The sequence below is a fragment of the Helobdella robusta genome, assembly GCF_000326865.2.
Source record: "Helobdella robusta unplaced genomic scaffold HELROscaffold_61, whole genome shotgun sequence".
Classification (NCBI taxonomy): domain Eukaryota; kingdom Metazoa; phylum Annelida; class Clitellata; order Rhynchobdellida; family Glossiphoniidae; genus Helobdella; species Helobdella robusta.
Genome location: NW_008705338.1, coordinates 514,866 through 531,933, shown reverse-complemented (window position 1 = coordinate 531,933; position 17,068 = coordinate 514,866). Strand labels below are relative to the sequence as shown.

General features: G+C 30.9%; 2 protein-coding genes across 2 annotated transcripts; one reads left to right on the top strand and one right to left on the bottom strand.

Annotated features, from left to right (window-relative positions):
* Positions 1–1,589: 1,589 nt before the first annotated feature.
* On the top strand, positions 1,590–2,567 carry HELRODRAFT_142747 (hypothetical protein; the record flags this gene model as incomplete). Its single annotated transcript, XM_009029696.1, has 1 exon — positions 1,590–2,567. A coding segment is annotated over one exon (978 nt), but the record flags the coding sequence as incomplete, so codon positions are not given.
* A 5,398-nt stretch (positions 2,568–7,965) lies between these two features.
* On the bottom strand, positions 7,966–10,300 carry HELRODRAFT_180388 (hypothetical protein; the record flags this gene model as incomplete). The annotated part of the gene is made up of 5 exons (XM_009029695.1): positions 7,966–8,113; positions 8,377–8,524; positions 8,859–8,974; positions 9,408–9,558; positions 10,192–10,300. 5 exons carry the CDS (start codon positions 10,298–10,300, stop codon positions 7,966–7,968), a joined length of 672 nt encoding a protein of 223 aa, XP_009027943.1.
* Positions 10,301–17,068: the final 6,768 nt, after the last annotated feature.

The following is a 17,068-nucleotide window of genomic DNA, read 5'->3' as shown; positions in this document are numbered from 1 at the left end:
TCGTAAAGATTGTATCTAGGCTAAAAATCAGCCTATACATCCGGCAAAGTTGGGTTTACAGGGCAGGTTTTAAGAAGAGAAATCGAAGTTGTAATTGTGATTTATGTAGTTACTTGGATTAGTTTGCGTTTGAAGCTGTTGTGTTCACCTATCAGAAATCTTGAACCTACGGAATAACGAACACTTGACGATCGTTGAAAGCTACAACACTGGTGTTGAAAATATAGAGATCTTTGAAGTTATAATACAGGTGTTGGTAGTTACGAGGCCAAGGAAGCCACATGATGACTCCGACCGCTTTCCAACTTGTCCATTCATTTATTTACAATTCATGACTGACAAGCCATGTACTTTGTCAGCTCAGTCCCGCTGTTTAATTAATCATGTTTATTTTTATACATTCGTTTTTTTTTAATAAAAAAAAGTTGGTGTCTTATTACTTCTTTCTTAGAGGTACCAACAACACTCAAACAGTCCATTACGACGCTCCACACTCAAAGCAAGTAATTGAAGAGGCAGTGGTAATTAAAGTTGAAAATCTACCGACTAATTGGCATAAAATTTGGTAAATGGCTGAGAACAATAGCATTTGTCATATATGATCCAGCGCTAAAAAAGTTTGGGCGTGCAAACTTTTGATCAATTTGTTTTAAAACATTAGAAATTGTAAAAATTAGTAGGAAACCAAAGACTCTTAATTCCTTTAAAAGATCAAATGGCTGCAACACATGGTATCACAAGCGTAGGGGAGCGTTCCTAAAACGCACTCCACTCCCAAAACGCACCCCCAGTGAAATTCAAATAACGTGTACCATAAATTTTGAATTTTTATTTCCATTCGCTTTTGGACTATCGGAAGTAAACTTTTAACATCGAAAGCGCGTTTGTTTTGAATACGAGCCTGCTTCACGAACAAAAGTAAGTTTTCTTACCTTTTTCGATAATGTTATCAATTCTTAAAATTGGTCTGTAGTCATTAAGAATTATTATCTCTTAATGTATATTATCTTAAAATGTTGCTAATCCTGTAGTGAATAAATGCTATTTAAAATAATATCAATATTTTGTACGGTATTTTCGAGATGGTTCTCTACGTGAGTTCTGTGAGTTTTCCCAAAATGCACCATCCATTGATTCCCAAAACGCACCATGAGGTGCGTCTTGGAAAAATATCAGCAATTTTTTAATAAAATTAAAGAACATTTTATAAAATTAAATTATTAAAATATAATGATTATATTTTCAATTATTATGCCATAATAATTAAAAGTTAAAACCATAATAATTAAGGGTTTAACTTTTAAGGTAGTTTTATGTTACAAATTATAATGGCCACATTGTTATTATATTACAATCACAATGTTGTCATTATAATTTGTAACACAAAATTGCCTTAAAAAACCATAATTATGACATAATTATATACTTGCCTTTTACAAATACTATGGATATGCAATGCTAGGGTACCAGTTTGCTTACTTAATGCCTACTAATTTTGTTATTAACATATTTATTATGTACTAAAACAATCATTTTCCTATCATTTACAGATGGGTCGTTACTACATAAAAAAAAGCACAAGAGGAAATTATAGCTCAGAAAATTTGAAGAAAGCTTTGGAGGATTTACGTGAAGGTCAATCATATCACAGTGTTTCAAAAAAGTATACTATACCACGTCGAACACTTCAAAGACATATGAAAGGCACTATCCGACAACCAGGATGTATAAAGCTTGGTAGATTCCGACCGATTTTATCGGATGAAATGGAGACAGAAATTGTCCATCATGCAATTGAAATGCAACAACGATTTTATGGCCTCACACCAATGGACATTCGGAAACTTGCCTTCCAGTTGGTGGAAATGAAGAAGTTGCCTCATCCATTTAATTCTACTAAACAAATGGCAGGGAATAAATGGTTGCTGGGATTTATTGAACGTCACCCAGAGTTGTCAGTTCGTGAACCGGAGGCCACTAGCATGTCTCGTGCAGTTGCATTCAATCGTCCTCAAGTTTCAAAATTTTTTAATATCCTAAAAAATGCACTTGAAAAAGATTTAACCATGGATGGTTCAAGGATTTGGAATATGGACGAAAGTGGTGTGACGACTGCCCACAAGCCTGGGCGTATTATAGCCAAGAAGGGCACTAAACAAGTTGGCAAGATTACGAGTGGAGAGAAGGGGAAAAATGTAACAGTAATATGCGCAGTAAATGCACATGGATCCTATTTACCACCGGCAATGATTTACCCACGAGTAAGGATGAATCCTCAGTTGTTAAAAGGAGCACCACCAGGAACATTAGGCTTTGCAACCAAAAGTGGTTGGACAGACTGTGAGGTTTTTGTGAAGTGGTTAAAGCACTTCACAGATGTTGTTAAGCCAACCCTGGAAAGAAAAGTCATACTTCTAGTAGATGGACATGCTAGCCATAAATCACTAGAAGCCATTACATTTGCCAGAGATCATGGTATAGACCTTATCAGCTTCCCTCCACATTTCACTCACAGGATCCAACCACTAGATTTAACTTTTTTTGGTCCATTGAAAGGATATTATCGAAGTGAATGTGACAAGTGGATGATCTCAAACCCAGGAAAAGAATCTCTTTCTTCGAAATTGCAGGAATTTTTGGGACTGCATACATGAAATGTGCAACTATTGACAAAGGCGTTTCCGGTTTTAGAAGTGGAGGAATCTGGCCATACAATAACGACATCTTCACAGATGCAGAATTTGCACCATCATTGATGACTGAAAACAACTTAAGTAACTATTTCAATTTAGTCCATCATTTCCTTTTTAACCTATTAAAGATTGTTAAATTTAGGTAATTTTTCAATTATGTAACCTAAATGTCATTATTGCAGTCATAGACACCGTGGTTGCAGGTTCATCAGTTATAGACACTGTGGTTGCAAGTTCATCAGTCGTAGACACCGTGGTTGCAAGTTCATCAGTCGCAGACACCGTGGTTGCAAGTTCATCAGTCGTAGACACTGTGGTTCCAGGTTCTTCAATTCAGGTCATGATACAATCATTGTCTCCATTACCAAAAGCCGAGCCTCGATCTGGAAAAAGAAAGGCTGAAGCAGCAGAAGCGCTGACATCAACACCTTTCAAACAAGCTCTGTTGGAAAAGCATCAACTGCAGCAAATGAAGGTAGAAAATCAAGCCAGAAGAAAATTAATTCTTAAAAAAAAGAAGCTGAAGAAAACTGTGGCTGCTTCTTTGGCTGCTCGAGGGAAGAAAGCTCCTCCACAATCTGCTTTTTCTACAACCAAGAAAACAGTGCCAAAGAAGAAAATTGTTGACAGTGGCAAACGCACGCCGAAAAATAAAGATAATGAAATTTGTCCAGGATGTGATGAGGTGGGTGGAACAGAAGATTGGATTCGGTGCAGTGGTTGTAATGTATGGTGGCACGAACAGTGCACGTCTTATGAAGGGATTAGAGGATTTGTTTGTGATTTTTGTTGAATGAAACAGAGCCATTTATAAACATTTTATCAAAACTTATTCCAACTAAAATTGAATCTGGTTTTGGTCTAAATTTTTTTTTTCATATTCATTTTCAGCATAAAAAACTCTATTAGAATCACTTATAATGTCTCAAGAAAAAAAACCTTGTAAATCAGTGTTATTGTTATAACCTATTTTTTACTTTATTTTGATAGATCGCAATTATAAAGCACCTAATATGCTTGCTGTATCAATTTTACTTGGATGTCCCAAAATGCACCTGGGGGTGCGTTTTGGGAAAATCTTTCCCAAAATGCACCCTCTCAACCAAATATTTTTTTGACCTGCTGTCGTTTTTATTTGAAATATTGAGGGCCAATTTCTTTCTTTTCACACTTTTCACACCATTTCATTTATTGGAATAGTATAAGCCATTGTATTTGATGTTAAGGAACAGCTACAAGCCAAAATTCCTTAAAGGGTGCGTTTTAGGAACTTTCATATATATGTGGGAGTTTCTGTTCTATTTCATTTGATAACTGTCGAGGACTTTTCAGGATTAAATAAGGTATGTGTAAAATTTTTACTTTATTTTTATTTATTAAATTTTGACACAATATATTTAAAAATGCATAACCCGTTTCGGTTTCAATGTTTTTTTTGTAATTCATGTCTATCTGATCTATTTAGATGAGGAAATTTCATTAAATTCATGGTTCATCTAAATGTTTTAGTGATTATTGATAATATTCTTGATCCTTCGTATTCAGCGGAAATCGAAACATTGCTTATCGTATTTTGTAGTTTCTATTAATTTATAAAAATCATTGGGTAGTCAAAATATAATTGAAAGTAAACTGTTGAGATGCTTGTCAAAATATAAAATTTAAATTAAAACTTATTCCGAATAGCCATCTACGGCGTCATTATTTTAAAACAATTATTCTCAATAACATTGAAATCGTAATTGCAAGGAACATTGACGACAAGGTTAGGATTTGTTCCTCATTCGAAAGAAGTTGTTTGAGTGGAGAAGACGCTTCGTAATTTATCTTACAGAATCGTACAAATTGGCATTCTTTACAGTAAAACAATGAAAAGGGATCTTAATTGACATAAAAATTAGGGACCACGTGTTTGAAATACGCATCAAAAACGTTGTTTTTGACATGTTTTTGTCGTATAAAACCTTTTTTTATGAATGAACGTTGATTTTGTAAACAAAAATACACAAGAGAAAATTATTAATTTGATCTTGTAAAAATTTACATTACAGGAAAACAACAGTGTCGCAGGAATTATTCGCTATGTATGACGTTAACATGGAAGAAAACTGGGATGAAATTACAATTTCTACAACGACCACTACAACTAACAATAATAACAACAACAATAAAAATTATAATAATGATAATAATAATAAAAATTTAAATGACGTAGAAGAAAACTGGGACGATGAGGCAACAACTCCTCACTTTAGTCTACCTTTGTCGATAAAGAATTATTTAGAAGACGTCCGACGCTTCAACTCTACTAAAGTAGAAGAAAACTGGGATGGAATAATTAATAATAACAACAATAATATAATAATAACACTATTACTAATGATTCAACCAATGTAGAAGAAAACTGGGACGATGAGGCAACAACTCCTCACTTTAGTCTACCTTTGTCGATAAAGAATTATTTAGAAGACGTCCGACGCTTCAACTCTACTAAAGTAGAAGAAAACTGGGATGGAATAATTAGTAATAACAATAATAATAATAATAATAACACTATTACTAATGATTCAACCAACGTAGAAGAAAACTGGGACAATGAGGCAACGACTCCTCACTTTAGTCTACCTTTGTCGATAAAAAATTATTTAGAAGACGTCCGACGCTTCAACTCTACTAAAGTAGAAGAAAACTGGGATTGAACAACTGAAATTAACAATAACAATAACACTTACTAATGATTCAATTAAGGTAGAAGAAAACTGGGATGAAGAGGCAACGGCTCCTCACTTTGTCTACCTTTGTCAATAAAGAATTATTTAGAAGACGTCTGACGCTTCAACTCTACTAAAGTAGAAGAAAACTGGGATTGAATAACTGAAATTAATAATAACAATAATAATGTTAATAATAATAGTAATGACATATCAAAAAATAATAATAATTTCAATGTATTAATAACAATAACAACAGGAAATGCAAAATTACCGCAAGCAAGAATAAATGGAAATTTTTTTTGTGACTTTTGTTGGATTGGTTCTCAATAAGAAGTGTTTGAATTTGATTTTAATGTGTTTAGAAATATTTTGTGTGTATGAATTATATAAGAATATATTATATTCGTATATATTGTATAATTATTAATTTGGTTAAAATTTTTCAAAATCCCGTATATATCACTGGCTGAGTTAAGTTGCTAAATTAGTCATCAAATTACTGTTTATGTAATAAAAAGTTACAAGCTAATTGTTTTTGTTGTTTGGGCACCCAATGTTACTACGACAATAAATAATAAACTTGTTAATAAAATTTATCACAGAACCTGCCCCACAAATTTAAAATTGACAGCAGTCACACAGTGATACAGACCGCGCTGAATTTGAAATAAACTGTTAAATTTCTTGTAACGTAGATCGTTTAATTAATTGATATTAATATTGTTATTATTGTCAACCAAAACAACAAAAAGTGAATTTACATACAAGGCAAAGATTATTTAACCAAAAAATAGATGTATATCATAATGTTTTAGAATAAAACCTAAAACTTAACATTAACGTGGCCAGCAAATTTCATTTTAGTTTAAATTAAAAAAGAAAATAATTTTATCAAAGCCTGTGAAAGTGGACACTTTTAATTGAATTTTCTACGCTTATTTTAATTGACGTATGATTCTTGGAGATTTTTTACCAAAATCATCTTGTTCTTTCATTTATAAACTTCATTTTGAAGCAAGAGATACATTGAATTGCATGTTTTATTTTGTATAGGTGTCATCAATAAGCATGGATATATATACAATCATCCGTGTAAATATCCATATCCATGTCACTATAGCGGTTAATTAAATATATTATCACGCAAACATGCTCTGCGAATGTTGTGTTTAATTACTATAGTTCAACTTCTACTATTGAAATTCTATCGAACCAATTATAAATCCGCAAGTCAAACAACTTCATATACAAAATACTATATTTGGAGAATCGTTTCCAAAAATAGCAGATTGCAGTTTTATCAGAAACTGATTAGCCGGCTATTTAAAACTTTATTTTTGGTTATTGGATTATTGTTTATTATTATAATTCCACCCTCACACACACACAAATGAACTCACACACACACAAACGAACACGCACACACACGCACGCACATTATTTATTCATTCATACAATTTCTTGGATATGAATCAGTTCAGAATAACTCTATGTAAACGGTTTTACTATTTTTATTGTAATTTTTCATTGATTTGCAATATGAATAAATGACTTGCCACATTGCCATTAATATTTGTTCTGTAAAACCATCAAGAAATATTTTCTCGTGAATTATTGGACGCTGTCGATGACGAAATGGCCCTGTTGAAATAAAACCAAATAAACGCTTTAAATGAAATTAAATTAATAAAAAATACAATAAAAATGTAGTAACATGTATTTATTTATACCATTTGGCACCAAATTGGAGAAAAATGCTTAACTGAAAAAATTTTAATTAACCATTGCCATCAGTTTTTTTATATAAAAATTTAAAAAAATCGTAACAATATGTGAAAAAGTTCCTCTTGGGCAAAAAAATTAAATTGTGTGTGGGTTTTTGTTGAAAGAATAAAAAAGGGGCATGAGCAAAACTCTAAGTTATTGTTGGTCAGCCAAAATGCCTCAAGTCAACAGTGTGGATGTCCCGTCCCCTCTTTATGTGTTATTATCGCTAACTTTTAGACAAATATGACGTATCACGTTTGTATGTGTGGCAGTATGTGTATTGTATATATAATGAATAATTTGTTAATAATACAATGTATTATGTGGCAATGTGAGTAAACTGCACATTGCGCGCAATGGGTAGTTTACTAAACAGTAACAGCAACCGATCATTAATTAATACAGCAAAAACCAACATTAAACAAAGTACAACTGCTCCAAACTTCGACGAAACAGCCAAGACTTAACAACCAACCACCACAAACAATACTGACTAGAACATTAACAACCGACCACATACACGTCCGCCAGCACATACATACATAGATACCTACTCCATACACAAGAACGCACATTACATTTATATTAATTTTTTACTTTTTTATTTTTATGAAAATCACTTGAAATTACCGGTTTTTCCTTGCAGAAAGATTTTGGCAAGGTAAGTTTGGTCTTACAGAAGTCATCTGCATTATTTTTTTTTGAACAGTTATGCAATATGTCATGCTTGCACTGTCTAGATATAAACTTTTAAAAAGTTAGTGTTATTTAAAGTAAGACGATTTATTGTTTCAAAACTTTGAAGTACCGAGTTCAAAATTGAATCCAAGTTTGTTGAAAAAGATAGTCGCGTACTCCATGAGGATGGTTTTCAATCTTGGGTCTGGCGTTTCGACGGCGAACGAACTGGCCATGCACAGGTAAGACGTTTTCATGAAGCTAATGTTTTTGTAAAATAAAATAATTTTGTGATCGTAGAAGTGGTCAACAAAATTCTTCAATTCATATTTATTTTGGTTTTAATCGTCTTTAACATTTTTGAAGAATAGTTAAGTTTTCAACAAAACAGTGGAAACTATAGAAAGATCAAAATTATATCCACCACACCAGCCATTACAACACTCGCGACTCAACGGTGCCAGCATCATTTAAAACAACAGTGCCAAACAGCAATACAATACAACAGTCTCAACACCACCAACTTTTCGCTGCACTGGCCAGAACCCAAGCAGCGTTCGAAATCGTCAATCATGAAGCCGTCCTCAAGCATACAACGTTCCACCATCGAATCCATCTCAAACTGCTTTTCGTCACTCAAAATCAGAACTTTGTAGGCGGCTGCCAGGCCATCTTTATTTATTTCAATTCAATTCAATTCAGTTTTTACTTTCAAATTAAACAAATCATTCAACTCTAATATGCTGGAAATTTTCTCATGCAAACAGTTGGTGCAAGAAAAAGTGAAGGCATTAAATAAGAATTGAGCTAATGTTTTTAGAAATTTACTTTATACGTTTTTCATTAAATAACATTTTTTGCAAAAAAACTCTTATAAAATAAAAATGCGAACAAAAAATTTTTGCAACATTCATCGCACGTGAATTCATTAGTATAATGCCTCAGCCTAAATAGGTAACGTGAAATATTGCACTAAAAAATAGGAAAGGATAAAAGTCTGACTCACCAGGAGTTTCAGAGCACAGAATCAAAATTGTTTCTAACAGGGCCAAATATAAGTTGTACTTATCGTAACAGAACCCATTATGCATTTCTATGCAAGTGGAGACATTCAGCCAGTATCTGGTTATTTATTTGTTAAAACATTTGATGAAGTGTTTATATACGTCTAAACCACCGGTTTTAATTTACAAATGGTTTGTAAAGAAATAGCCACAGACCAGCACTTTTTGCCACTCTTGTTTTGTCGGCTTTTATAAAAAAGTTGATGACCGTTAAAAGTTTAAATTTAAACGAAAAATCGTGAAGATTAAAAGAAAATCAGTATTACACACGTGGAAGGCATTTTTAAGAATTTTATAACTAAACATGTAGATATTGATTTTAAGTAAATTTGTTAAAATTAGCTACTACAATTTTTTGAGTGAGAAATGCTTAAACACATGAATAATTAAACAATTTTCGTTTTTTAGATTTTGGGTCTTTGCCAAGGTTGGATTGAGGCAAGTTTAGCAGCAAGAGATCACGAACAAATGCATGTGATTAATTAACCAACTGGCAAGCTTCCGACTGAAATTCTATCGGTGTCAAAATTTCTTTTGCCACTTTTTTGAAGTTGATGGCGACGTGGCTGTTGTTGGTGTGAAAGCATCTGAACCAAATCCTGAAGTTCCTACTTCGGTATTCATAGCAGGACGTTGTTATATCTGGCAGGAAGATCATTCTTACGTTTCACTTGTCAGGCATTGACGCGATAAAATTCAATTTAGGATATATCGAGAATGTTATTTTTTGAAATTTTAAATCAAACGTACATTTTGAAAAAAAATTTAAATTATAAAAGTAAAAACCATAATTAATTTAAGAACAAACTTCCCATAGGATCGACATAAGCTATTTCAAATAAAAAAGTTCAATTTTCAATTTAACGTTGATATTGTACCAAATAATAATAATAATAACGTAAGTTAATAATCATTTTATCAAAGTTTATTTATTATGCACGTTCGAAAGAAAATAAATTTGTACACACTGACTTGAATTGGTTTCAGTGAGAAACATGAAAACAAGAAGAAGAGGACATATTGCACTCTTTGTTGTTAATGCATCCTTCATACATCTGCTAACATTCATTTTGTATGTTTGCGGAAAAAGAGGTTTTTCAAAGAGAATCATTTCGACACGTTACGATGTTATTAGTGATTTGTTTTCATTGTGAAAAAACAAAACAAAAAACAATCGTCATATTGACGTTGTTCATTAATCAACTTTTAGAAAGCAGAAGTTACAATTAAGGGTCTATTCATAAAGGATTTCACGCTTTTTTGAAGTTTTTTGACCTCCCCCCTCCCCCGTGTCACAAATATTTGAACCCCTTCCCCCCTTTGAAGCGTGACATCCTTTATGACCAGCTTCTAAACTCTTCCTTCTCATTCCAAGAGACGACATCATTTTCAAACCAAAAAAAATGTTGTCATCAGAAAATTTAAACCAAAAAAAAGACTAACTTTAAATTGATTAATGCCAACAATTCGGTAAAATTCATGCAGTACCCTACTGTATAAGTATATATATAGAGTCTATATTATGACATATAAAGTATTGGGTGAAAACCTCTTGAAAAGTGAGACCCATATACATAAAAACCTTAGTAACTTACATTAAACAGAACACAAATAATATAGGAAAAAAATTGTAAATACCACTAACAACAAACTATTTCAAAAGAAAAAATGTTTACACGTGTGTGTGTCTGTGTATGTATGTACCATTGAATTATATATAAGAATGGCTTTATAGTGTTGACCTTCATCTCAAGGTCAAGAAACTTGAAAGCAAACTTTTTTAGCACCAAATTGTCAATGGGTTTTTCCGTTTTCCAATCTATATTTAGCTTCTTCCCTGTTAATGTGCCACCGGCAGCATTCTTGTAAACGTTTTTTTGCTGCTAAAATCGTTCTACGGCAGTTTTAATCGATTTTTAACTTAATAATTTAATTGAATTATGTAAAATTTTTGGAATCATTTACTATTTGATCCATTTTGATTTTATAAAGTTTATTTGTTTAAAAGTTTTAAAAATGTTACATTGTGCCAGGAGACACTAGGCCCAGACTAGTAGAAGAAAAGAGGCTTTGCTTTTTTGTATTTTTATTTAAAATTTTTGACTTTATTTTATTAACTATCGTTAATGTTCAAATATTTTTTATATTGTTTTTATATTATAGTGGGTTTATTATTATTATTAGGATGCCTTTGTAAAATGGCTTTTTGTCATAAGAAATACAGAATACAAAGAGTTTCTTTATTTTAATTTATTGGGTATATATATATATATATATATATATATATATATATATATATATATATATATATATATATATATATATATATATATATGTATGATGAAAAATTTTAAATGCAGCTATTTACTTTAAAACTTAAATCATATTTAGACGTTTTGCTCAATGGATGCACATCTCATCAAGCAACAGCAAAGGCAATCAAAGTATTACAAGTCCAGAATCACAATACTGCAGGCAACAATAAGAAAACTTACGAATGAATGTAATAAATTAAAAAATGAATTAGCTACATTTTATGTTATGTTATGTAACCATAGCAAAATGAATTGAAATTTTGATTAATTTTTTGTTTTTTTTTTGCTTCTAGATAAAAAACTCATACCATTTAAAAAGAGTTAACAAAGTATATAATGATAGTTACAAGACCTTTTATATGCAGCTGCATTTTCATGGTCTTCATGCATACCAATTTTTAAGAAAAAGTGGACTAACACTGCCACACTCGAGAACATTGAACAAGTAAAATTTTGTTAATAATGATATTCTGTAAACTAATATTGCTATATAAAAAGAAATATGTACTGCAAATGAAATATTGCAAATGCTCTTTAATCCTTGATTCGATATCAATAAAGCCTCAAATAATGTATAATAGGAAAATTGGTAGGTTTATTAAAATATATTTCGTTTGTAAAATTGTGAGTTTAAAATATAGCATATTTTGGTAGCATATGCTAGTTTATTCCTTGTGTATTTTATTTATTTATGTATTTTTTTTGTTTCCCATTTCACCATAAACATTTGTTTTCAATTTATTTAACTTTATTGATGTTAAATGTTAAGCATAAATTATCAAACACATTGTTTATTTGTGAAGATGACTTTATTGGATATGTTAACTATGGAGATGGGAATGAGGACATAGTTGCTTCAGAGATGTTGGTTTTTTATGTTGTTGGTCTGAGAGAAGCTTGGAGGCATTCAATAGCTAATTTTTATACAAATAAATTATCATCTCACAAGTTGAAAGATTTTATAGAGAAAGCCATTGATAAGTTACATAATGCTGGAGTTAGGGTAAACAACATTCGTTTTTCTTAAAGATATGTTAAAATTTTTATACATTATATTTATTTTTTTAGGGTTGTTTCACTGGTAATGGATGGGTTGTCCACTAACGTTTCGGCATGTGGATTGCTTGGATGCTCTTTCACATTTCCAAACATGCAAACAAGTTTCTTGTCCCCAACAACCGGCCAGAAAATATATATCATATTTGATGCATGCCACATGCTGAAATTAATGAGGAATATGTTTCATTCTTATATGATATTTTATAATAATAATCCAATCAAATGGAATCATATCGTAAACTTAGTTAATTATCAGCAACAAATCAAAATGAAACTAAAAAATAAATTAACCAAAAATCGTGTAAATTTTGAAAAGTCTAAGATGAAAGTTAAATATGCATCTCGAGTCTTTAGTTGCTCTGCGGCTAAATCATTGGAACTCTTAAACGGATTTTATGTTTTTTTCTGACGTTTATGAAACAATAGCTCTTGTGAAAAACATCAATGATCTTTTCCATATAATGAACAGCAAACTGATACTAGATAGAGAATGGAAGCAATCCGTTACAAAGAGCAACCTGACAACCACTATAGATAAACTTTATGAAATGAAAGCCTACTTACTAAGTTTGAAAAATTTAGATGGTGTTACATTTACAAAACTCAAAGGTTTTTTTTTATATATCTCAATATCTAAACTAAAACTTAATTACAAATAATTTCAGAAAAATGTGCATAATTGGCTTGGACAATTGACATAAGGAGTATTAAAAGGAGTATTAAAAGTAAAACGATACATTTATTTATTTTCTGGTAAAAACAATAAATTTTAATGATTTTCAGGTCTGCCAAGAATCAGAAAGATTTTTAAATATAAATAATTATTGTTTTAAGAAAAAACTTGTAATTGAAAGCAACATACTCCCACAATGTGTCAACGAAGATTTATTTAACATGGAAAATCATTTCAATAATCTACAGAATGCAAACCACTAATATGAATTAATAAAAAAAATAATAACATCATGTACAACATTAAGACGTTTTAACTTAACTAAAGAGTTTTCTATCAACATGCAGTTTTAATAAAAGTAAATTAAATAATAAAATGCAACGAAAATTATACTATTTAAATTTATTAAATCAATTGTTTTATTGAATTTGTACAGTGCTTCTAATAGATTACATCAGAAGCAAATTCTACAACCTTAGTTTTATCTTTATATATATATATATATATATATATATATATATATATATATATATTTCACTTTTCAAGATAGTTGAAAAATAAATTTATAATTATGTTAATCAGACTTTTGCAGTTATACAACAAATAAACAAAACCGAAATCCAGAAATAAAAAAAGTAAGACTGATCTAACTACGATTTAAGTTAATTACTAATTATAGCAAGATAGATGTTTTATAATCAACAAGCAAGAAATATAACAATTTACACATAAATATAAAAGTATACATGTTCATGATCTAGCACCTTCAGGGTTATTTTATAAATAGTAATGTTAAACTAAAAATTATTAAACATTACATACCTATTCTATTAAAAATCAACAGTTTTATAAAATTTAATTAAATCAATAGCATAATGAATTTCATGTTGGCTTAATATTAATTAAACTATTATTTTTTTAATATATTAGTGTCAATTACAGTTGAAATAGTTAAGTTAAAGAATTTTATTTTAACAAATTATTATATAATTAATTTAATATATTAATAAATTATATATTAATCATAGCATTTAAAGTTAAAACAGAAAAAAAAGATTGTTTGCTTTTACTACCAAAAGAAATTTTAAAAACCTCCTCTGTGTGATTAAATTTGGTTTGGGTATGTTATGTTGAAAGCAAATATTCCTTTGTATTGTAAGCTTTGGGGTGTTGAAAGATTCTAGTTTAGGACATATGCACAGGAATTACATCTTAAATTAAAAAAATTATTAGTTGATTAATTTATTTATAACAATATAAATTGATCATGAGTTATACTTTTTAAATATTAATAACATTTCATTTTTACAATAAAATTTTTATCCACTTCTTTTCAGGGGCGGATCCAGGTAATCTAGTAAGGGGGGGCGATTTTTATCCATCATGGCAACCCACAACTGCCTGCAAGGCGGGCAAGCCCACAAATAAAAAAACGTTTAAATTATTTTTCAATTTGCCCTTTAAATAACAATCTATGTGACTAAGACATTACGGCATATATGTCGCGATCGTATCAGCATCGGTAAAGACGGTGCAAGTGTGCACGCTCGCGGTAGCACGCACTCCCGTATCATGTCAGTAAACTTAAATCTACTCTGTTCTATTAAAAAGAGTGATGTAGTAATCATATTATTTACTACGGATCCCATTATTGTAGTGTTAAGTAATCCTTTAAAATATGCACTTTTTAATTTTATATCACTATTCACTTTTAAACAGTCTAACTTTCGTTTTCAAGCGCCATGATTGTGTATTGTGTTGTGTTACTTAAAAACGACAAAAATAGCAAATACAAGTTACTTTTAAATTAAAACATTCATTAATTATTGTTTATAATACTATAAAATATTAGGAACAATTACAGCAAACCATTATCATTGGAAGAAAATGAAGAGAACATATTTTTTACAACCACAGAGTACTTTGGATTCATTTTTTGTGACGTTGAAGAGAAAAAAGTCTGTTGAAGCATCTACAACTAATTCTACTGTCACTACTGAAGTTGGTGGAACAACTAAACTTCCACTTCCAACCACATCAGCAGAAGCTTCAACAAGTAATAGTATTTCTACTGAACATGTTGAACATGAGATAACAGAAACAAGTAATAATATGGACAGCAACAGCCGGAATATGAATGTCAATTCAGTAGTCATAGCTCATGATAGTCTTTTTTCTGAAAATGAACAGATTTCAACTGAAACTGGAACAGCTGAAATTGCTAAGGCATTTTCTAGTAAGATTTTAAATGCTGGGTTTATCAATGATATTGGAAAATTTGTTGAAACATTTATGGATGATTTGACAAAAAAAAGTCTGTTAGAATTGCCATGGAAGCCACCAGCTGACTACAAAATGCCACATTCACTTCACAAGAAGAAAAATAAACAAGAAAAGCGATATCTTAATCATTCTCATCTGGAAAAATATGAATGGCTAGTTTATTCAGATAATAAAAAAGGACTGTACTGCAAATATTGCTCATTATTTTCATACCACCTGACTGCAGGATCTCACAAACAAATGAACTTCAGAAGCTTGTTAAACAACCATTACAAGTGTTTGCTAAACTGTTTGGCAAAGATGGAGATTTAACAATGCATGACAAAGCAACATACCACAAGGAAGCTGTTGAAGCAGGGAGGTGTTTTTTTAAAAAACTATAACGAACCAGCAATAAATATTGTAAACAGAGTAAATGCTTAACGGCTTCAGCAGGTTTTAGAGAATCGTCAAAGATTGATACCTATTGTGGAAACAATTATATTTTTAGGAAGGCAGAATATTCCATTCAGAGGACACAGAGATGATGGCAGTATATTAGACAAAGATGATAAATATTCTGATGTGATTAAAAATGAAGGTAATTTCCGAGAATTGCTAAAATTTAGAGTAAGCAGTGGAGATTCAAATTTAGAAAATCATTTAAAAACGGCTAGAGCATCAGCAACCTATATTAGCAAAACCACACAAAATGCGTTAATTAAATGCTGTGGGGAGGAAATATGTGAACAAATTTTGAGTCGCGTTAGAGAATCAAAGTATTATGCTATTATGATTGACGAAACAACCAATGCATCATATAAGTCGCAAATGACTATAATATTACGTTACTTGCTGCCTGATGGACCAGTTCGAGAAGATTTTGCAGGATTTGTTGATCTACATGACAACAATTACCAATCTGATATTACTGCATCAATTGACACTGAACCTATTCTTGACGGCAAAATTATTGGTCAATCGGTTATAAACATGTTTTCAAACAAGTTCCACCTTTCTCTAGAAAACTGTGTTGGTGTGGGAACAGATGGTTGCAGTGTTATGTCTTCGTTACAAAAAGGAGCAGTAGTTGAAATTCAAAAAGTTGCAGTGAATGCAGTCTGGTGTCCTTGTTATAACCATGCTTTAAATTTAACTTTATCAAAAAGTTCGAATTTACAAGCAATAAGAAATTGTTTGGGTGTTATTAGTGAAGTAGTTGCTTTTTTCAATGCTTCTGCAAAACGAAATTTTATAATAAAGAACATGATAAATTCACAACTGGTTTCACTCTGCGAAACACGATGGGTTGAGAGACATGATGCATTGCTGATGTTTAGTATTGAACTTCCACAAATAATTGATGCGCTAAAGAATATATCTAAATGGAATGACAGAACAACTTCATCAAAAGCAACAACTTTATTAACAGCAATTAGAGAAAGTGATTTTATTGTGTCCTTAGGCTGTGCTGTGTATGTATTCTCTCTAACAAAGGGCTTCAGTGAATTGTTTCAAAAAAAAAGTTTAAATTTACATGATGCAGAAAATTGCATTAAAGACCTGTTAAATGTTTTACAAAAAAAGAGAGAAAACTGCGAAGAAATGTTTTTGGAAATTTTTAGAGCAGCAGAAAAAATAATAATTGAAAAAGATGGCACTTTTACCTACAAAAGATTTGTGCATCGACAGACATGCCGTGAAAATGTACCTTCTGATTCATTGGAAGAATATTACAGGCGATCAGTTTACATCCCTCTTCTTGATGCACTGATATTGGATATAAATACTCGTTTTTCTAAAGAAAATTTGCAGTGTCTCCAAATCTATTCTTTGATGCCAG